At 32.8% G+C, this 21,492-nt stretch overlaps 9 protein-coding genes across 9 annotated transcripts; 3 read left to right on the forward strand and 6 right to left on the reverse strand.

The window, feature by feature from the left end:
* Positions 1-435: 435 nt before the first annotated feature.
* BX664DRAFT_372285 (calcium/proton exchanger) lies at positions 436-3,224 on the reverse strand (the record flags this gene model as incomplete). Its single annotated transcript, XM_051548666.1, has 9 exons — positions 436-993; positions 1,073-1,246; positions 1,335-1,380; positions 1,435-1,439; positions 1,656-1,782; positions 1,853-2,004; positions 2,091-2,111; positions 2,456-2,836; positions 3,039-3,224. Coding segments are annotated over 9 exons (1,239 nt in total), but the record flags the coding sequence as incomplete, so codon positions are not given.
* Positions 3,225-3,694: 470 nt separating this feature from the next.
* On the reverse strand, positions 3,695-4,681 carry BX664DRAFT_106769 (uncharacterized protein). The gene is made up of 3 exons (XM_051539683.1): positions 4,558-4,681; positions 4,160-4,363; positions 3,695-4,112 (listed from the first exon to the last, which is right to left on the reverse strand). Exons 1-3 carry the CDS (start codon positions 4,616-4,618, stop codon positions 3,985-3,987), a joined length of 393 nt encoding a protein of 130 aa, XP_051401859.1. The 5' UTR covers positions 4,619-4,681; the 3' UTR covers positions 3,695-3,984.
* Positions 4,682-4,809: 128 nt separating this feature from the next.
* On the reverse strand, positions 4,810-7,176 carry BX664DRAFT_378813 (MoaB/Mog domain-containing protein; the record flags this gene model as incomplete). Its single annotated transcript, XM_051548841.1, has 5 exons — positions 7,139-7,176; positions 6,451-7,056; positions 6,132-6,338; positions 5,119-6,023; positions 4,810-5,052 (listed from the first exon to the last, which is right to left on the reverse strand). The coding sequence occupies exons 1-5, from the start codon at positions 7,167-7,169 to the stop codon at positions 4,810-4,812; spliced, it is 1,992 nt and encodes a 663-aa protein (XP_051401860.1). The 5' UTR covers positions 7,170-7,176.
* Positions 7,177-8,430: 1,254 nt separating this feature from the next.
* On the reverse strand, positions 8,431-9,200 carry BX664DRAFT_329647 (uncharacterized protein). The gene is made up of 3 exons (XM_051544830.1): positions 9,034-9,200; positions 8,694-8,791; positions 8,431-8,617 (listed from the first exon to the last, which is right to left on the reverse strand). Exons 1-3 carry the CDS (start codon positions 9,148-9,150, stop codon positions 8,536-8,538), a joined length of 297 nt encoding a protein of 98 aa, XP_051401861.1. The 5' UTR covers positions 9,151-9,200; the 3' UTR covers positions 8,431-8,535.
* A 126-nt stretch (positions 9,201-9,326) lies between these two features.
* Positions 9,327-10,853, forward strand: BX664DRAFT_329651 (uncharacterized protein). The gene is made up of 7 exons (XM_051544831.1): positions 9,327-9,404; positions 9,540-9,634; positions 9,690-9,744; positions 9,827-9,966; positions 10,033-10,283; positions 10,331-10,543; positions 10,614-10,853. Exons 2-7 carry the CDS (start codon positions 9,584-9,586, stop codon positions 10,846-10,848), a joined length of 945 nt encoding a protein of 314 aa, XP_051401862.1. The 5' UTR covers positions 9,327-9,404; positions 9,540-9,583; the 3' UTR covers positions 10,849-10,853.
* Positions 10,854-11,734: 881 nt separating this feature from the next.
* Positions 11,735-15,252, forward strand: BX664DRAFT_260054 (uncharacterized protein; the record flags this gene model as incomplete). Its single annotated transcript, XM_051540618.1, has 5 exons — positions 11,735-12,686; positions 12,777-13,043; positions 13,539-14,192; positions 14,634-14,912; positions 15,008-15,252. The coding sequence occupies 5 exons, from the start codon at positions 11,735-11,737 to the stop codon at positions 15,250-15,252; spliced, it is 2,397 nt and encodes a 798-aa protein (XP_051401863.1).
* A 489-nt stretch (positions 15,253-15,741) lies between these two features.
* Positions 15,742-17,692, reverse strand: BX664DRAFT_295147 (mate-domain-containing protein; the record flags this gene model as incomplete). Its single annotated transcript, XM_051542134.1, has 4 exons — positions 15,742-16,852; positions 16,946-17,026; positions 17,112-17,382; positions 17,441-17,692. 4 exons carry the CDS (start codon positions 17,690-17,692, stop codon positions 15,936-15,938), a joined length of 1,521 nt encoding a protein of 506 aa, XP_051401864.1. The 3' UTR covers positions 15,742-15,935.
* A 363-nt stretch (positions 17,693-18,055) lies between these two features.
* BX664DRAFT_329656 (uncharacterized protein) lies at positions 18,056-18,627 on the forward strand. Its single transcript, XM_051544832.1, has 3 exons — positions 18,056-18,229; positions 18,307-18,335; positions 18,418-18,627. The coding sequence occupies exons 1-3, from the start codon at positions 18,132-18,134 to the stop codon at positions 18,531-18,533; spliced, it is 243 nt and encodes an 80-aa protein (XP_051401865.1). The 5' UTR covers positions 18,056-18,131; the 3' UTR covers positions 18,534-18,627.
* Positions 18,628-19,248: 621 nt separating this feature from the next.
* Positions 19,249-21,063, reverse strand: BX664DRAFT_329659 (uncharacterized protein). The gene is made up of 3 exons (XM_051544833.1): positions 20,943-21,063; positions 20,655-20,840; positions 19,249-20,428 (listed from the first exon to the last, which is right to left on the reverse strand). The coding sequence occupies exons 1-3, from the start codon at positions 21,009-21,011 to the stop codon at positions 19,466-19,468; spliced, it is 1,218 nt and encodes a 405-aa protein (XP_051401866.1). The 5' UTR covers positions 21,012-21,063; the 3' UTR covers positions 19,249-19,465.
* Between the last annotated feature and the right edge of the window lie 429 nt (positions 21,064-21,492).

A 21,492-nucleotide genomic window follows, 5' to 3' on the forward strand; every position in this document is an offset into this window, starting at 1 on the left:
AAACGCAGAAGAATGGTGATAAACTATGTCAATCCGATCGTCATGTGAAACAAAAATGAACATAGTCTTTTTAATAACAGATTGGAAATCATAGAAAGCAATCATGAATCAAGTCCTGGATGTAGATCTTTTATCAGGCAGAATCAAAGCAAACTTTTCCAAATATAGGCAACACCATGCTCATTCGTTCTTGTTGAATGGAAAATATGCATCTTTTTTTTTTTTTTTTCTCTCTCTCTTTGTGGATGATGGATGATCTTCCTATCCTCAACAAGCTTTAGATATTCATGTAGTCATCTATACTTACGCATTCATCATCAGATCACCTACCATCCGTCATCAATATATAGTTCAACCATCATCCGACGATCCATGAATATGGACATCCTTTGTTCGGGCATATGAACCCTAAGATGAAAACAAGTATTGTACAACTTTTAACCAACGTGTGATTGGATTCTTTGCCACGATAAAATGATCATCCTGTTGGATTCCCAAAACTCCCCTTAAAAAAGGGTTTGATGAGGGACAAATGATTCCAGGAAAGAAATAACACCTCCCCAAAAAAGGAGATATCCTACTGTTAATAGCTAATGATTTGAATACGATAAAGAGTTTATTCATGGAGTTTATTTAAAATGGATATATATATATAAAACTAAGGATGAGTTGTCTATATATTAAACCTTTTCATCAAAAAGATAATCGCTTGTTTTGTATTTTTACATACACAATATATATGTATAAAAGTGAATGGGAGGAAGAAAAGAAGAATGATTAACAAAAAAAAAATGGTGATTGTTATATAAATATATATTATATATATAGGAGAAATAAGAGAGGATACTAATGAGTAGTTGTAATGTTGTTGGCCAAATTAACACCAGTATCCAAGTCATTTGCAGCAGCATCAGGATAATAAAAGAAGGAGATGGCGATGATCAAGTAAACACTACATAACATGAGTCCTTCCAACCAATTGCTTCGACCGTCCTTCAAAAAAAAAAAAAAAAAAAAAAAAGAGGATAGGTGAACTTGTTCTTTTTTATTATTATTTAGTCTCCTTTCTTACCATGATAAGATAGTTGACCATAACCACAGCAACAAACATGATAGCGGTTTCATACATATTGAAGTATAAACTCATATTGACTTGAATGCCCCAACCGATGATAACCATGATAGGAGTTACCAAAAGAGCAATTTGCATACTACTTCCGACGGCAACGCCTAAAGCTAAATCCATCTAAAAATAAAGATAACAACAAGAAATGATCAACAAAAAAAAAAAAAAAATAGAAACAATCTCTCTTTTCCAAAAAAAAAAAGTTTACCTTATTCTTCCAAGCAACAGTAACAGCAGTGACATGTTCGGCAGCACTATATAAATAAAGATGAGTTCATATTCCCAGATTAATATAATTGTTGATGAACTTACTCTGATTTATATCAAATGACAAGAATAACACCAGAAAGATAAAATAAAATAATAAAAAAAGGAAAGAGGTGTCAATATAAAATATGATGGTAAACAATGATTGTCAAAGTTTGGCACTTACTCTATTTAAAGAGAAAAAAAAAAAAAAGGGATGAGTCTCTAATTTGGATGATGGCGTCTTCAATGATGATGATCCTTTTTTTTTAAGTCAACTTACTCCAATAATAGGTAACAAGATGAGACCAACAAAAGTTTCACTTATGTTCCATTGTTGTACAACATCTTCAATGGCGGAAACAAGGAACTCAGCGCAGATAGCCACAAATACAGTGATGATAAATAGCCTATATGTCATATATATATATTTATATATGAGATGATTTCAAAAAATATATATCTATATATATAACTTACATGAAACCAGCCAATAAACCAGGCATAATGGGCTGTTCTTCTTCTTCATCATCTTCTTGCTGAGTCAATGTACTGCTTCTTTCTGCATCATTCAAACGACTTCTTGAGTTTCGACGAGAAAAGTGGAATGCTTCGGGAGGTGGCGCGAGGAACTAAGAAAAAAAAAGTCCAATAGAGATGATTAAAGTTTGATCCTTATGCATGATCATGATAAATGAATAATTTTTGTTCTCCTTACCAATTGTTTGTGTGTTCTGAGCTAAAGTACCGATGATAAGCAGGAAAGAAAAAAAAAAAGTCAAATCCAAATCGCATCATATATATATATATCATGTTAGTAAAAAATAAAAAAAAAAAATAAAAATAAAAAAGAGTTAGTAAATATCTACTATAAAAAAAAAAGGAAAAAGAGAGGGGAAAAAGGGTAGAAACTAGAGAAAAGGGATGCAGTAGAAAAAAGAAATACTCCAATAGGAGAAGTAAGGGAGAAATATTCAGCGAAACAAAAAAAAAAAAAAAGGGGTGAACGAAGGGAATTATCTACTGTAGATATACAACACACATATATATATGATTTTCTCTCTTTTTTTTTTTTTTTGTTACCTGGAAAAAGAGATATGAGGCATAGATAATCAATAATAAAACAGAAGTAGCACGAGAGATGGCCAATATATCATGAACTTCAGCAGCAGATGAGACAGATTGTAAAGTAGAACCATAAAAGGCAGCAGGCATCAACAAGGAAGCAGTGGCAATAAATAAAAGACCAGCCGATGTTTGAGCCACAGTGACGTTGAACACTTGTTCTTTATAACGATATCCACCTAACCAAAAACACATGCCTAAGACCAATAACAAGTTGGATAAGATTGACCCAAGCATGGAGCTTTGTACAATCACCACTAAATTTTGACTAAGTGCAATCACTGAAACAATCAATTCAACAGCATTACCAAAAGTCGCGTTCAATAAACCACCCACTACCTAAAATGAGATTTATATATATATATAAAGAAAAAGAAAAGAGAAGAAGAAAGCGGAGGTTCAAAAGGAAGGATGGATTAACGAAAAAAAAAAAAAAGGAGTTTAGTACATGATGGATGATAATAAAAAGAATAATAAGGATAATAAGTCATCATGGTAATCAAATAAAATAATAATAATCAAAATGTTTTTTTTTTTTTACCTCTCCTGTTCTTAATGCAATATCTTCGGTTACATCTCCCAATAATTTGGCCAAAGGGATGATAGCAATAAAGTTCAATACAAATGTCGCGGTAGAACCCCAAAAGAATTTAGATACAATACCAAAAGGTATGAAGATCAATAATACATTCAAGTAAGATCCTGTGATAATAGCAATAAATCCTTCTTTGTATGTTGGATTTTTTCGATGATCATCATCTTGTTGTTGTTGTTGTTCTGCGGTTTTAGTAGAACTAGCATCACGAGCAGTACCTTGAGATTCAATACCATCATTTGTTGGTAAAGCTATCATGGATGAATCCAATGCACTATCACCTTGTTGAACCTTTTCTTCATACATTTCTGTTTTGACAGTAACCATGTCACCAATGATATGACTTTGTCGTTGAGTAGAAGTGAGTGACGCTGTATCTGAACGAGATTCCATTATATATATATATATTTAAGAGATTGATAATAAGGGTATAATATATATATAATATGTATACTGATTTTCCTTTATATCAATCAGCAAAAAAAAAAAAAAAAAAAAAGAAAGAAAGAAAAAAAAAAAGAAAGAGAAGAAAGAAAGAAAAAGAAAGAAAGAAAGAAAAAACAAAAGAGAAAAAAAAAAGGGAGGCAAGTAAAGATAGATCAAAAAGAAGTCGAAGAACAAAAACAAAAGGGTGATTTTAAGAGAGAGAGAGAGAGTGATGATGATAATGTGTGTCTGAGAGATGAAAAACAGGGAGAAGGTCAAAAGATGGCTAAGGGGTTGATAACAATGATGACCTAAATAAGTGTTAAGACGAAAAAAAGGTTTTTCAATAGAAAAAGGGAAAAAAAATAAAATAAATAAATGATGGGTGATGATTTGTAAAATAATAATAAGAATAATGATAAGAATAATCATCAAATACGTAGTTTTTATTGAATACTATTTGAAACTAATACCTATAACTAACTAATAAAGTAAATGAGAGATCATTTATCTCCCTCCCCCCCGCATAATGGGCATAAGACTGGTTCCTTTTCAGATGTGCACTAAAAAAAGAAAAAAATGTCAATAGAACGCCTTTTTTAAAGTTTACAAAAAATAAGTATGTCAACAAAACTACTTACTTTCTTGGTCCGCTTCCACAAAATCTACATAATCTTTGGTTTCCATTACACTGTATTGATCATCAGGTAAAGAAACAATAAATGCTTTATTACCCGTCTTAATTTCGTAAAGTATCTTGCCCCCTACTGATTTAATATCCGATATTGCTTGATCGACTTGATCAGTATCCACTTGTTTCTTCAAGGCCACAATATATGTACTATCTATTTGTTTGATAAACAATATGTGTTAGTACTTGCATATTTGAAAGATCATTCATAAATAAATCATAAACAACATAAACCTGTAAATCTCTGATCAATTTCTACCCCCCATCAACCCACTTTTTTTTTTTTTTCTGTAGTGTATTTTATATATATATATATAAATTTCTTTTCTTTTGTTGGGTCATTCTTACCAGCAGATATCAAGGAAATAAAAGAGAAAATGAATATTGATAATAAGAATAAATGTTTCATCCTAAAATATGTAATGATGTATTTAACAATATCGAATGAAAAAGAAAGAAAAAGAAAGAAAAAGAAAAAAAGAGAAAAAAAAAACCCCCACGTATTCCCCTCTCAGTGTGAACTATGCCTCAAGTCAGAAGACCGATTTCCTATTTAACCAATCACATTTCAATTTCAGAGTACAAAAAAAAAAAAATACTTTATTTTTGATATAATGGCCCTAATATAATACATTCTACTATGTCATCTTTCTTTAACATTGATAAATCATCCGTCTTGATAGGTAATTGTAATAAACCATTTGCTGCAACCATACTGATCATCCGACTGCTTTGTTGATTTTGTCCAGTAGACAAAGCTTCCAAATGTCCTTTTTCTGCATTCATATATACCCGAACTCGATGATATTCTGGTCGACTATCCAAATAAATATCATGTAATATCTATATAGAAAATAAAAATAAAAATAAAAAAATCATTCCTTTTTTTTTGATGATCTATTTCCTTACTTTGACTGGTAATATCACATTCTTTGGTTGATGAATGGCACACATTTGTCGTAAAGCAGGTAACACAAATAGATAAAAAGTAACAACAGCAGATACAGGATTTCCAGGTAAAGCAAATACTATTCGCTGCTTTGTTGATGATGTGGTTGGTATAGTGGCAAAAGTCGTAGGTTTTCCAGGTTTCATATGCACACGACCAAAGTGTAAAGTAGCATTGAATCGTTGTTCCAACAATGGTTTCATATAATCAGCTTCACCCATTGAGACGCCACCTGTTGATATAATCACATCTAAATCCAATAGAGCTTGTTGTAAACATTGTTCCATGGCATCCACATTGTCAGGCACAATCCCTAAATCCACAGGTTCCATATTAGCTTGTCGTATGGCCGCCAATAGAGTCAATCGATTCGAATCCCGTATTTCGCCAGGCACTAAAGGTCTTGATGTCATCGTAATGTCTTGTACTTCGTTGCCAGATGAGAGTACACCAACTCTTGGTTTGCGATACACCAATACAGAGGTTACTCCAACAGATGCAAGAAGTCCCAATTCTCCACCCACCGTCGAAATGACCGTGCCTTTACTACACACTAAATCGCCTTGTTGACAATCGCTTCCAACTGATCGAATCATTGAATTGGCTTGTGTTGATATCATTATTTCTACCATGGCTTCTTCTTGGTTATCTAATGCTCTTTCCACCAGTCGAGTATCTTCTACCATCACCACTGCATTCGCGCCATCAGGTACCATACCTCCTGTAGCAACACGTGAGATCTGTCCTCGCTTCAATTGAAATGGTGTATGTACTGTCATGCTGTCATCATTCTCCTTGGGTTCTTGATAATGACTTGTTGCAAGAGATACATGACATACTGGATAAATCCCTGGTCCATCTTCAGCTGTTATTGCAAGGAATTAAATTCCCAAAAAAAAAAAAAAAGAAAAAAAGTATTAGTTTCACAGCATCATCCAAACTCCCACACATTTTTTTTTTTTTTGTGATTTACCATGTACAGCATAACCATCGACAATAGACGCACGATAACCAGGGACAGGTTCTTTTGCATACACATCCTCGGCTAAAACGTATCCAATCAAATCTTCTGATACTTTCATATCCACTGTTTCTAAAGGTTGCGCATAACGACTGATGATAGATTGAGCTTCTTCCACAGATATCATAGGGTATGGCGATACACGAGCTCGTTGGGATACTAGTAAGAAATGAAAATAAATGAGTATGTTAGTAAGATGTTTGTTTGTTGTTATTTCATGTGTTTTGCTTCATGCATATGGCCTATCAATGCATTTTTAATTTAATTTTACCTGGTGTGTTTAAATCTAAAGTATGTGCACTGTGCTTCTGAACCTGCTGCTGCTGCTGCTGATGATGATGTACACAAGTATGTTGTTGTTGTTGTTGTTGATTAGTGGTGGATCCAGTAGAAGCGATATGAGAATGAGTATGACGTATAGCACCATGTTGTCCACGCACTAAATCAAGAGCATGGGGTAGAATAGGAAAAAGACTATCCATATTCTCACGGCAGGCCTTTGGGCTTCCAGGCAAAGTGATACATAATGTTTTGTTGCGGAAACCAGATATGGGTCGTGAGAGAGCTGCAAATGGTGTTTTTGTCAATGAGGTTGAAATCAAAAGATGAGTGATACCAGGGGTAAGTCGCGTCAATAGTGGTTCAATGCTATCAGGCGTGATATCACGTTCGGCAAATCCAGTTCCTCCCGTTAGTAAAATGAGATCCAGTCGTTCTGTGTCAGCCCATTCTTGAACTACTCTTGTAATGTCAATAGCCTCATCTGGAACAACCGTGGTATGTAGTACTTGATAATCAGATGAAGCCTCCGTCAGTAACTGTTGTAATAAAGGTCCACTCTTGTCTTTTGTTCGATCAGCTGCGGAAGTGTCACTCACTATCAATAAACAAATTTAATAAAAAAAAAGTTAACTCTATATATCATTTTTGGAATTCAAAATATATTTACATATGATTACCTGTAATAATTCCAACTTTATAGGGATTCATCCTTATCAAAAAAAAAAAAAAAATCGAGTTTGAGAAGAAGAAACAAAAAAAGAAAGAAAAATCAAAAATTGGCTCGGTTTTTGAGGTACCGCCAGGCAAACAAGTGCAAGACTTTAATGATGATACTAATTCGTGGAATTTTCAAAGTCTTTGGTTTATTCATCTAACCACCACCTTTTTTTTTTTTTTTTTTTTTTTTTTTAGCAATGTTACTAATTCATTTCTTATTCATGAAACATTCGAATCATTGTCTTCTACACTATAACATCAAATGGAGTGGATATGCACCTTTATATACTTTTGTAGATCACTCAAAAGCGATCATCATTGCATCAAATTTGGATCGAAGATACATGAAGATATTCTCTTTTATTTGTTTTAATAGAATTTATACCATGCCTCTCAATTAGTAGAGCACATAAAAAAAAAAAAACAAAAATAAAAATGCCCATCCCCCATCCAATGGTGACCATCATCCAATAAAATTACAACCACTGGATTCCTCTCAAAAAAAGTGATCTAACACCATCTAATTCCATTTTATCGCTTACTTTGCAATCTGATGTGTAATAAATACCAAAAAGATTTCATCGAGTTTTTCCAAAAATTGACTGATGATCCCTCGACGATTTATTTTTACAGCTAAAATTAAGCTGAGGAGTTTGAAAGTTTTGGCTGTAAAATCCAAAAAATCCATCCCATTTTTTCATTCTGCTTACAATAACTTCGCATTTCCCTTTCTCACTCAATAATCATCATCATATCACCAAAGTTTGAACAGAACATAAAACAAACCATTTTCTTTCATTTTACTTTGTACATATTATCACTATAGAGTGTAAATTTAAAAAAATCATGTATATCGCCATCCCCAACATCCTAATCGGCGTGATGCTTTCAACTTTCATGAATGAGTTTCCTTAATTTCGAAGTTTTGACAAGGAAGCCTCTGTCAACCACTGAATATGATAAATAGAGATTTTTATTTTATTGATAATGATATTGATTAATACTATAAAACAGAATATCGCTAACTAAATGCTCCAATGTAAGCTACTAAAGAACAAAATGGATCATCTATCAAAATGATCATCCATCAAGTTGGTTCATTGATGTCGAAAGCTTGGGTTTTGTACCTTCATATTTATATATATAAAAAGAGTTGACAGAGAAAGAAAGGGAAGAGCCATGCGTTTTCAAAATTTATACGATTCCATGCTTCACTGACCAAGGACAAGAATAAACAAGATAATTCATCAAGTGATGTCAAATAAAAATAGTATATGTCACTTTATTTCAAAATAACAAAACAAAACAGAAAACTATCTACTAAATTATGGCAAAAGAAAAATGTATATGGAATCATTCAGTTGGTCTTTTGGTATTCAAGATTGACACCTTTTTCTTTCAATGACTTTTCAGCTTCTTTGGTAGCCCAAGTAACAACACTAGATAAATAAAAAAACAAAGGGATAAGTTGTTTTTGAACAAATCATATATCCTATTATTATTATTTCTTCTTACCTAGTATCAGGCTTGTAGTAGAGAGCAACAGAGATCATAAAGAATCCACCACCCATACCCCAGTAATAGATATCTTCCCATCCTTCCTTAACAGGAGTCTATATAGAATTCAAAAAAAAAAAAAGAAAAAAAAAAGGAATTAGTATTGATTGATAATAATGTATTTTGATCACAAAGAAATAATATTCCTCAAATCTCTTCGTCTGTCTCTAAATTGCAAATCACATCCAAAAAGAAGAATAATGTTGTTTCTTTGTAAACCCTTTTGTTTTCTCGTCTTCGTCGTTGTTGCTTTTGTCGTTCCTTTGTCAAATGTAATCATTGTTTCTTTTTTAATTACCTTTTCATTGAAGAGATAACCTCCAGGTTCGTTGATAGGCATACCACCGCCACCACCACGGCGCATCATATTAGGACGTGCAAGTCTGGCAGATCGAGTAAAAGCTCTGGCAAACATGTTATATAGATAATGTAAGAAGAGTTTTTTTTTTTTTTTAAAAAAAAAAAATCCCTTTTTGTTTTTTTTATTTTTATTTTTTTTTTTTTCCCTCCAGCCTGTTCATGGTCCAACCAATAAAATATTTCAAATCCCCGATCCAATCTCACAACGACAAATTGTCCTTAAAACATTTATGCCTTTCTCTTTCTTTTCTTTATTCTTTATTTTTGAATCCACACATATATTTATTATTGAAGCAAAAGCAGACTTAAGTAAGTGAATACTTTAGAAACAAGAAATATCATCTATTATCGAAAGGGGGGAATCAGAAACATTTAATTGTCTTGGATTCCTATCCATGTCTTCTGAGAGTGAATTAACTTTTTTTTTTAAAACTCTTTTACTAGATGTCGTTGGTCTTTTCGTAATCTATTGGAACTATTCAAAAAGAATGGTATTTGATGTGCTAGAATATTACAATCATTCCTTGAACGAAGAAAAGGTAAGAGAATGAAGAAAAAAAAAAGTATAAGTTGTGTTGACTCTTTTGTATATAGGAGCCATCTGTAGCCATGATTCGATCTTTGACAGAATTCGTACGCCAAAGTACAGGTAAAGAAGAAGAAGAAGAAGAAGAAGAAGAAAAAAATAGAACTAAATAGCATCTGGTACTTATATATTGATTTCATCATAGCTCCTACAATGTCTGAATTTATGATCAATATGTCTCAAGTCAAAGATACTTTACAACAACACTTACAGAAATCTGTAGGTATGCTTGCTGGACACGATCTTTTTATGGCTTTTTTTACTCATTGTGCTCAAGAATTTGGAGTAAGTGATTATTAGTATTATTATTTTATAAGTATTCATTTTTAATTTTATATATTTCTATCAAAGGGAAAGGATCAAAAACGAAACTTCCGACACTTCAAGGATCATGTATTGGATCAAACAAAACTTATTTTAGAACGCATTGATCGATCACAATTAGATGCAGCACATGTGGGTGCACGATTTATCAATGATAATAGTATTCTTTTGATTCCAGAACCATGTCCAGTGATTATGCAAATGTTAGAATATGCTGTCAATGTACAACACAAAAGATTCAAGGTATTAATAGCAGAAGGTGGAATTGAAGGTCGAGGGTAATTGAAAAAAAAAATAAGTTTGACATATACTGAACTTTTAAAAGTCGTCAAGTAGTTGAAAAATTACAAACAGTAGGAATTCCTTGTCGAATTATCTTGGATGCAGCAATCGGTTATATGATGGATAAGGTAGATATGATATTTGTAGGTGCTGAAGGTGTTGTGGAAAATGGAGGAGTTATCAATCAAATAGGTACTTATCAAATGGCTTTGGTGGCAAAGACTCTTGGAAAACCTGTCTATGTGGTAACAGAAAGGTAAAAAAAATATATATATATAATAATAATAATAATTTGATAGTATGTTTTAATCGTTTTTATAATATAGTTACAAGTTTGTCCGCGTGTATCCATTGAATCAATATGATTTACCTTCTATTACCCCTGAAATAGTCAAGTTTACTTCAAGAAGAAAAGATTATATTATAGAAGTAGATGATATAGTTAATTCCAACCCCTCTGTAGATTATACTCCTCCTCAATACTTGACATTATTATTGACAGATTTAGGTGAATTAACTCCAAGTGGTGTTAGTGATGAATTGATTAAATTATATTTATGAAATAATTCTTTTTTTTTTTTTGGAAAGTTTATATTATTTATAGGGGGGTGTTTTCTATTATATTAATACTTCCTTTAGTATATGTGTTGTTGAACATGTATTTGGAAAATCAAATGATTACGTCAAAAATAAAGAACCAATAATATATATTTATAATATATATTATATATTTAGAGTGGCCTGTGCGGATGATCAAAACTATATGAATGATGAATATGAAAAAAATGAATAATATATTGTTATTATATATAAATCAATCGATATTAATGAAGCTGACTTCCAACCAGTTATTTCCTTTTTTTATTTTGTTCTTTTTTTTTTGAATAGATATGAAATATAGGTAAATAGTATTGATAATAAACTAGAGGATTAAATAGTATAATGATGATGATCATTTGTTGTTAACTGATTACTCCTTTTATAAAAAGAAAGCTTGAATACAAAAAAAAAAAAAAAAAGAAAAACTGTATATAGAGTTGGGAGAGCCACGCGCTTTTTTTGTGTAACTTTATATGATATTGAACCTCCTCAAATTGAGTATTTTTTTTTTCCCTTGATTCTCCCCTTCCCCTTTTTTTTTCTCTCTCTCTCTTTTTTTTTTTTTTTTTTCTTTTTTCTATTATTTATTATATTATCACTATATGTTCACTATATTGTTATTCTATTGAAGAAAATAACCGTTCTTATTCTCATATTCAGCATTCTATCTTTATCTCCATTGTAAATAATAAAAAAAATAAAAAAAAAAGGTATGAAAAGTAACTAATCAAATTTACTATATATATTAATATAGTTATAGCTTCTTATAGCTATTCAATCCTCTTCATCATATTTCAACAAAATAAAAAAAACTCATCATTTATATATGAACAACAACAACTATGAAATGGACGGTCATAATAATCCTTGGTCAAACTTGGATACATTGGATACCATTGAAAAGGATATGAACGACCTTTTGAATCAACCACAACAATTATCATATAATACTCTTTTGCATATGTTTGAAGGCATTCGATCTCAGCTAGTTCAATGGATGGAAAAAGCACATTTGGCAATATTCACTTTAGAACAACAAATGAAAGATGGTACAATCAAGACAAACATATTACCTTTACAATCAAAAGTGACCAAAATGGAATCCTTAATGACACGTTTACCTGATATCAGTGACATGATAGATGATAAAATCGACAGAACAATAGAAAATGACGACAAATCAACACAACAAATACAATTCAACATGACAATCACAAAATTACAATCGGAATGGTCTGGTTTACATCATTTTATGTTATCTGTCACAAAACAATTTGAAGCAGCAAATGAAAAACGGGAACTTTTGGTGATCATGGAAGATATTTTATTGAATATCGACTCATTAACATCCACTATCTTTCAATATCAAGAAAAACGACATTTGGCCATGGTGACAACCGACAATGATGATTCAACAACCTCAAATACTCTCAAGGATGAATCCCTCTTATCTGATATAGATCAACGTGTCGATCCAGTATTTCTTAATGTTGAAAAAGTTTATGCTCGAATGACATCCTCTCGACCACCTCTGGATGAATCTGGTATTTTGGTTCGCAAGCATCGATTAGTACAAGAAAAATGGGAATGTCTTCGGATTGAAATTGATGAACTCAAGGATGAACTCAAAGAAGATAAATGGTTGTTTGTTTTCCGTCAAGTGGCTGATCAAGTAGATACTATGATTAATGGATTGGATAAAACAGTACAACAATGCTATAATACTATTCAACAAATTATGGATTGGCATGAACAAGTACAACAACAACAACAACAATTATCGAGCCCTCATTCACCAAGTACATTTGACAAATTATCAAAAACTTTTTTACGATCAACAAGAAATCACAATTCTTCAGCTTCTGTCAGTTCTACAACTTCTTCAACAGTATCTATTGTACCACCCTTGGATCGCGAAAAATTCAAAGCCGTTGAAAAGAATTTTGAAGCCAAATACAAGTATTACACACCCTCTATTGACCGTATGCTGACCATGTTAGGAAATGGAATTGCATCAAGAGTGACAAAGGATAGCTCGACTTGCAAACGACAATCAGCTATGTTATCAAGGTGGCAACAACTCAAAACAGCGATGGATGATTTGAGGACGCGCGATTTAATGGATGCCGAACGATATCTTGTAGAAACACCTCTCAGTCCTGCCAACTCTGTACAAAGCGATCGTAGTCATCATGGTATGTGGAGAAGTATACGACGACGACCGTCCGAACAAGAATACTCTACAACTGATTTTAATCCAAAGGTCAGAGCAACTTCAACTATCAGTGGTTTACCTAGATTGAATCCATCCACCTCTCAACATGAAGATCATCGTCGTGTTCGCAGTGTCACTCCTAGTTGTGGATCTCATCATCAACATCATGACAATAATTATTATCGGTCAAGTAGTAATGTATATAGTCGACAACAACGAACAACAAGTCCTCTCCATTTTTCCGTTCAGTCATCAACATCATCACACAATAATAGATTATTACGACCAAGTACATCGGAAACATCTTCTGTAGATTCGCAATCATATCGACCAAATGTCACTGGCCGTAAATCACTGACTCCTCATCGACCAGCATGGAATACAAGTACCAAACCTGATAAACCTGAATTCTCAACATTGGAACCATTATGGAAAGGTGAAAGCCGCGCCAATGCTGGACAGATCAATGACGACTCTCCTCGACAACAACATCATCAACAAGGTAGAAAAAGTCACGTACCAAGACCTCCATCACAACAACGTCATACCAAGGAAGCATCATTTATGAAACCCACAAAAAGTACCATGTTACGGACACGATCTCAAAGTGTGGAACCACCAGAAATCATTCGACCAAAAACACCAACTCGCACCAAACCAACAGGAAACACCAATGGCGGACGACGAACGAAAACACCCGGAACAACAACTACAACCAATTCTTCAGCACATTTGCAATACCATCTTCCACCAAGACCTAAAAGCAGCCTTGCTCGTCAAGAAACGTATGATATGTTACCTTATGTTGATCGTGAACGTCAGAATGGTACCAAATCACCTATCCGACGGACTGGTACTCCCTCTTTGATTCCTAGACCCAAAACTCCTTCTGGCCAAAAAGAATTGATGATTCGCTCCGCCTCTCCAAGTATGATTCCTCGTCCAAGATCTTCCATGAAACAATATCAAGATGGTCAAGTTATTCCACCGGTTCCTCCTCTTCCAAGCAATATTGAAAGGCCATCCATTCATCTATTGAAAGTAGGGATTTTGAACAAAGAGGATGTGTGCAATGATGATGATGGTAGTGGTGGTGGTGGTGATGATGATAACTCTTTACCTTCATCATCATACGTATTCCCAGGCTCATTTTTATCTGTTCCCTCTATTTTTGATAGCGATGAATCTGCTCCATTATACCAACAAGAAAATTATGCTCAACAACGTCAAAAAAATAGTACTATTCATTCCAACAACAATACCATTAATACGAACAACGATTTAGATAAACAACAAAGAAGAAGGGAACTTTTGAAGAAACGATCCATGCCAGCCTTAGCCATGCAACGATCTGGTTCTCCTTTTCGATCACCAGCAACAATCAAATCAACACAACAGAAACAACCTAGTCATTCAGTTCAACCAACAAACACAGTATCAAGACGACGAAGACGTTCAGGGTACTATTCGGAAGATGAAGATGGATCAGAATTAGATGGGATGTTATCACCTCATGGCTTTGCATTCCAAGAGCACCCGATCTATACTGGTGACCCTCGTGATCCATTGGATATGGAAGTAGCCACCATCCTGAATTCAAGTCCTATAGCCATGCAATGTCAAAGAAGTCCTCAAGGTGGTGGGAAATATTACTTTGGGAATGAATTGAATCCGACGTTGGGTGGAGGCAAGAAACTTTATACATGCAAATTGATCAATTATAGTGGTCGTTCATCACGGAGAACTCACAATAATGGTGATCATGTATCTATGGTTACAAGGAACAAGGTCTTGGTGAGAGTAGGTGGAGGTAAAAAAAAAAAAAAAAAAAAAAAAAAAAAAAAAAAAAAAGGATGATCTATCTACTTTTTTTTTTGTTTGTTTACATTTTTCTTTTTTATATAGGTTGGACAGAACTTCCTCAATTTCTATTGGATCATGCATTGTCTTTGGGGAATAGTACTGGTCTTGTGATTCGCCATCCCGTGGATCAAGGTGCTCATCAAGATACAACCGTGTCCTCATCATCATCATCCTCTTATCAAGATCCTTCTTTACACCGATTTAGATCAAAACGCTCACCTTCCATGTCCTCTTCCAACACTGATAATACTTCTGGATTCTTGTTAGATGCTCACTCATCTTTTTGAATATACCTCAGTGTAGTGTAGTATATATATATTCCTTTTTTTTTTAGCCTTTTATTTACATCTTTGTACATGTCTTAATCTTCTTTTTTTTTTTTTTTCTTTAAGAAAATATGGTTGAATTGAATAAAATGATCCTTTCCTCTTTCTTTTTTTTTCAATTTGTCTTATTATTATCCTCATTCTTTAACTTTCAAACAGAAATACAAAAGATGATTTGACATTGACCAAATTCCTTTTTTTTTTTCACTAAACCATCAGCATGCTGTTGGAGTATTGTCTATTTCCATGATAATGCATACGGAAATAATAAAATTGATTTCCATGACGGATTATAGTCAAAGAGTTGTCCATATTCTTTAGAATCCTGGATGATCGTGTAAAAAAGGACTATCTACACTTAGTCATGATTATGTCATGTGTTATTTGATTATTTTCTAGATAACTTTTTTTTTTCTTTATTTTTATATTTTTAATGATAATCAAATGAAATGGGTAAATACAGTAGATAGATTTTATTGATAAAAAAAAAAAGATGAAATATAGATAGGCAAAATGATATAGTAACAATGACGATGACAATAATAATAACAGATGATATATATTTGATATTGGTAAATAATGAATGATGTTTGATGATGATATATTTGATTGTTGATAAATGATAATGGTGGATGATGATGCATCTATGAAGGTAAATACAAAAAGACCTGTTCTTCTTGTCGTACACGATGATGAGCTTTTCGAGCTTCCAGTTGCCAATGGACACGGTATAGACAGAAAGATTGACCAAGAGCACATAAGAATAAAGCAATAGATAGACCACCCCATAAGCCCATTAAGCCAAAATGTAATGGGAAGGTCAAGTAAAAGCCCAAGGGAAGAGCGATACAGTAATAAGCTACCAGGTTGATATTGGCCGCTATCTGTTGCTTGGCAAGCCCTCGCATGATACCTCCACACACAGAAGCCAAACTGTCAGCGATCTGGAAAAAAGCTAATAACGGCAAGACCTTAGCCACCAATGTCACCACATCCTTATCTGGAGAAAACCAATATCCAATAGAATGTCGAAGAAATAACAAGACGGAAGAATTCATGCACGCCAATCCAATCGCAAATCCTAATGCTGTCATTGATGCATGATGTGCCTTTTGTCCATTTGCTTCACCAAGAGAGTTGCCAACACGATTCGCCACTGCCACCCCTAAGCCATATGGGATAGTGTAAGTACATGAAGAGATCGACATCACTATAGATTGTGATGCCAGTGCATTTGTACCCAAATAGGAAGATGCTAAAGAAGCCAGTTCAAATGCCCACCATTCTGACATGACCACCAGCATGCCCGGGATAGCCAATCGAAGGAACGAACCCCAATTTTTTCTACATTCTTTCCAGTTCCATCCACCCCATCCTTCCTTGCCATGACCGGAAATATTGATATAACATAGTAAGAGAAGTAGCATTAACCAATAACTACAACTTGTCGCCAAAGGTGCACCAATGAATCCAAGACCAAATGTATTTACAAATAGGTAATTCAGTCCAACATTGATAGGAGAAGCAATAAGAAGACAATATGTTGAAGCGTACATGATTCCTATTTTTTTTTTTAAAAAAAAAATAAATAAATAAAATATATCAATATATAAGTATGTTTATTTATTTATTTATTTATTTATTTATTTTTTACCTTGAGCTTGTAAATATTTTTTAACTGCTTCAAATGCAATATAGGCAGGAGCACCAATTAATAAATACCGCATGAACAAACCTAAAAAAGGAAATGACAGTATGGAGAAAAGAAAGAAAAAAAAAGGTTAATAAATTAAAAATAAGGTAATCAACAATAGATTTACCAGTATAAATGGCAATATCTTCTTCTTGATTCAATTTCAAGAGAATCCAAGTTGCGTTCCACCAAATCATCGAGATAGGGATAAACATCAAAGCCAAAATCACTAGAGCTCTTTGCAGATGAATACCAAGTAAAGTTTTGACAGTAGTACTACCACTAAAAGCTTGAGAGAGGGTTGTATCCAATGCAGTAGCACATCCTAAGGCAGTACTCCAGGCAGTCACACTTGCAAACATACTACCCAAAGCGGCAGCACCTAATTCAATAGGACCCTGTGGATGATTATATAAGATCAGTTTTTAAGTTTATATAGAAAAAAAAAAAACTTACAAGATGACCTAAGACAAAGATACTGGCTACTTGAAATGATGTTTGTAGTAAATAAGTGATGATGATTGGTAAACTGTTAATAAATAACCAATAGATTTCTTGTTTGTAAGTAGTATCTTGGGTATGAATTGTTTTGTAAGGTAGTAACTGACTATGTTCCGTAATATTAGAAACAGTAGAAGATGATGATGAAGAAGAAGAAAAGGATGATCTATCATGATCTTCTTGTCTATCATAATGATGATATTGCATTTATTTATAAAAAGAAATACAAAAGTAGAAAAGAAGAAAGAAAAGTAAAAAAAAAAAAATAGAAAAAAAAAAACAAAAAATTTACTATTGACGGAGATGGAAATTCAAAGACATTAAAAAACTTCTTCATTGACAATGAAGATACGAAACAGATGTTGAAAAGAGATTTTCTTTTTTATTATATATAATAATTCTTTTTTTTTATTATTTGTCTGTCTCAGAAGTTTTTATTGTTATTTGAGAAAAACTCTAATCAGCAAAAAAAAAAAAAAAAAGTATCTTATGACAATAATGTGTCACACCATACTTTGATACTTTATGTTGGTTCATATGAAAACTCCGTCTCTTTTCATTTTTATACACTCTTTTTCTTTCCGTTCTTCCCACCGTTTCTTTTCTTTTCTTTTTTTTTCTATTACTTCTTTTTATCATTTCAATTATGATTGGTGATTGTTGTCTTATTTTGATTATCTTATTGTTACCTCCTTTGGGTGTATTCTTTATGAAAGGATGCAAAGCTGACTTTTGGATCAACTTGTAATAATAAAAAAAAAGAAAAGGGATAATTATCAACTTTTATCTAAAATATATAATTATACCTTGTTTATCATTAGATGTTTAACTATTCTCGGTTATATTCCAGGTAATAATAATAATAATAATAATAAAAGGGGCATGCGTGATAGAATGAATAGGTTGAATAATCATGATTATTTTTTTATCAGGCCACATCCATGCTTTCTACGTGTTGGTCAAAGAACGTGAAAGACGTCAACACGTTACTTATACAGTCGTCAACAATCCTCCACCAGGTCAATATGGTGCGGTACCTCCTGCTTAGTTAGATTTATGATGATCCATATATTTATTTATATATATATATCCTCTTTTTGTATTCTCATAATTGAAATAAATGAAAACGTGTTTATCCTTTGAACGTTTTTTTTTTTTATTGGGGCTAGGAAGGGAGCTAAGGATAAAAGGAATGAGTTGTTTATATTGTCCAATTAGATTTAATGTAGTAACACGATGAGTGTTGTAACACATGAAAAGAAAATGTGTGCTTTTTTCTAAAAAAAAAAAATCATCATTTTCAAGAGTACGTGCGCATGTGGGATTGCATGAATCGATACAAAAAAAAAAAAATTAAGCTATGAGGAGGTTTACCATCCTTTTTCTTTTCTTTTCTTTTCTTTTTTTTCTAAAAAGGAACATTATTCATGTCAATCAAGAAGGTTATCTATATATAATAAATAAAAAAAAGGGGGATGAGGCAAGTTTCTTTTGACAATAAAGTGAGAATACCCTTCGTCAATCAAATTCATTCCATTCAGTCAATGCGCCAAGAAACCTGTTTGTTGGCTCTATTACTTTTTTCTCCACAATCCTTTTCTAAAAAGAATAAAATGGTATCTTTTAGACTGTAATATTGCATGAGGAGGTGGGGTAAAAAAAAAAAAGTTTGATATTTCTTTGATATCATAAAGGAGTTTATACAAAGTCTCTTTTCTTCCTCAAGAAATTATAAATAATATATATATATATATATGTAAAACGTTTATTGGTAAATATGTACAACATAGCAAATAGAGAATTTCAATAAATTAATAAAAAAAAAAGAAAGGATGATCATGTAAAGTGTGTTATATGTTCAATTCAATCAATCACTTGTCCAATTCTATCCAAAAAGAATATATATATATTATGTATATCTATACTAAAAAAGGGAGAAAAGTAATGGAGAAAGGAAACAAAATAGAAAGGGGGGATGATTTACAAATGAATGATAGGTTGAGATTTGGTAAAGATAGCACGAATTTCATCGTCGGACACGTTCTTCTTTTGATCACAAAGAGTCTTGAAATCTTCAAATACTCGTTGAAAAGCAGTTTCATCCAAATTGAATCCCATTTCAGCACCACGACTACGAAGAGCATTTCGACCAGAATGTTTTCCTAATACCAAAGCAATATCAGTAACACCAACACTTTCAGGAGTGATAATTTCATATGTTTGACGATTCTTGAGTACACCATCTTGATGGATACCAGATTCATGTAAGAAAGCATTTCTACCAACAATAGCCTTATTGGGTTGAACCACCATACCAGATAATTCGGATACCATACGAGAAGTAGGGAAAAAGAGAGGAGTATTGATTGTATGATAAACAGGGAAAAGAGTAGGATGAGTATGTACAGCCATAACCACTTCTTCCATTGCAGTATTGCCTGCGCGTTCACCAATGCCATTGATAGTTACTTCTACTTGTCGTGCACCATTTTGAATACCAGCCAATGTATTTGCTGTTGCCAAACCAAGATCATTATGACAATGAGTAGAGAAGATCACTTTTTCTGCTCCAGGTACATTTTCTTTTAGATGCTTGATCAAAGAACCATATTCAGAAGGTAGATTATAACCTACAGTATCAGGAATATTGAGAGTAGTTGCACCAGCTTCGATCACTTTTCCTAGAACATGACATAAAAATTCACGATCTGATCTACCAGCATCTTCGGGAGAGAATTCCACATCATCCACCAAGGATTTTGCCAAAGTAACAGCAGCCACAGCCCTTTTAACACATTCATCACGATCAATCTTTAATTTGTATTTGAGATGAAGATCTGAAGTAGCCAAAAAACAATGAATTCTTCTTCGTGGTGCATCTTTAATAGCTTCAGCACATCGTTGAATATCAGCTGGTGTTGATCGAGCAAGTCCACAAATAGTCTATATATAAATAAAACAGTAGAATGAGTATTATATATATATAACGTTAAGACCTCTTTTTCTTTTTCTTTTTTTTCCCCCTTTGATCCTTTTCCTCCTTTCCCCCTCCTCCTCCTTTCTTCTTCTTCTTTCTATCTTCCCCCATAAATAAGTCTTTTTTCTTTTTCTTTTTTTTTTTTTTTTTTGCTCCCTATTTTCTTTCTTTCTCCACAACTTTTTAACTTACCATTGGTTGTCCGATTTTTTCGCGCCCTTCCATCAAAGGACCAGCTTCTCTTGCAATTCTTTGTACAGCTTCAAAGTCACCAATAGAGGCAATGGGGAAACCAGCTTCCAAAACATCTACACCAAGACGAGACATTTGTTTTGCAATTTCAATTTTTTCTTCAGTATTTAAAGTAACACCAGGTGACTAAGAATATATATATAATGTTAGTTATAAAAAAAGAATGGGGGGGTGATATAATGAATTGAATGAATGAGGAGATTCCCCAATATAGTATAATGAACTTACTTGTTCACCATCACGAAGACTTGTATCAAATATAATAAGTTTTTCCTTGTTATTTTCAATTGAAGACATTGTGTATATATGCTTTTATATATATATATATATTTGTATGAATGAATAAAATATTATATGACAGAATAAAAAAAAAGAAAGAAAGACGGGGGCAAAGGGAGGTTTTTTATATATAAAAAAGTAAAAATTTGAGTTTTGGCGGCGAATCAATATGTCCATGATTTCTGCAGATATTAACCAATGAAATGTTAAGATCTTCGAGTCTACAATTGTAGTCATTCATATTTGATTCAATCACAATCAAACTGAACTTTTTGTATGACAAATTATTCCCTTTTTACTCTGTTAAGCTTAGGATAGATACATAAATAGTCATATTTCTCTGTTTTTATCTATTTTTACTGCTTCATAATAATAATTTTGATTGAGGAGAAAAGAAATGTAAACCTCCTTATTTTCACTCTTCCCGATTTCTTTTTTCTTAAAGCGGGCGATGATGTTAACAAAAAAACATTGTTCACGTATTTCTCCTTTTTTGAAT

Source organism: Halteromyces radiatus (assembly GCF_025201355.1).
Source record: "Halteromyces radiatus strain CBS 162.75 chromosome Unknown BX664scaffold_3, whole genome shotgun sequence".
Taxonomy (NCBI): domain Eukaryota; kingdom Fungi; phylum Mucoromycota; class Mucoromycetes; order Mucorales; family Cunninghamellaceae; genus Halteromyces; species Halteromyces radiatus.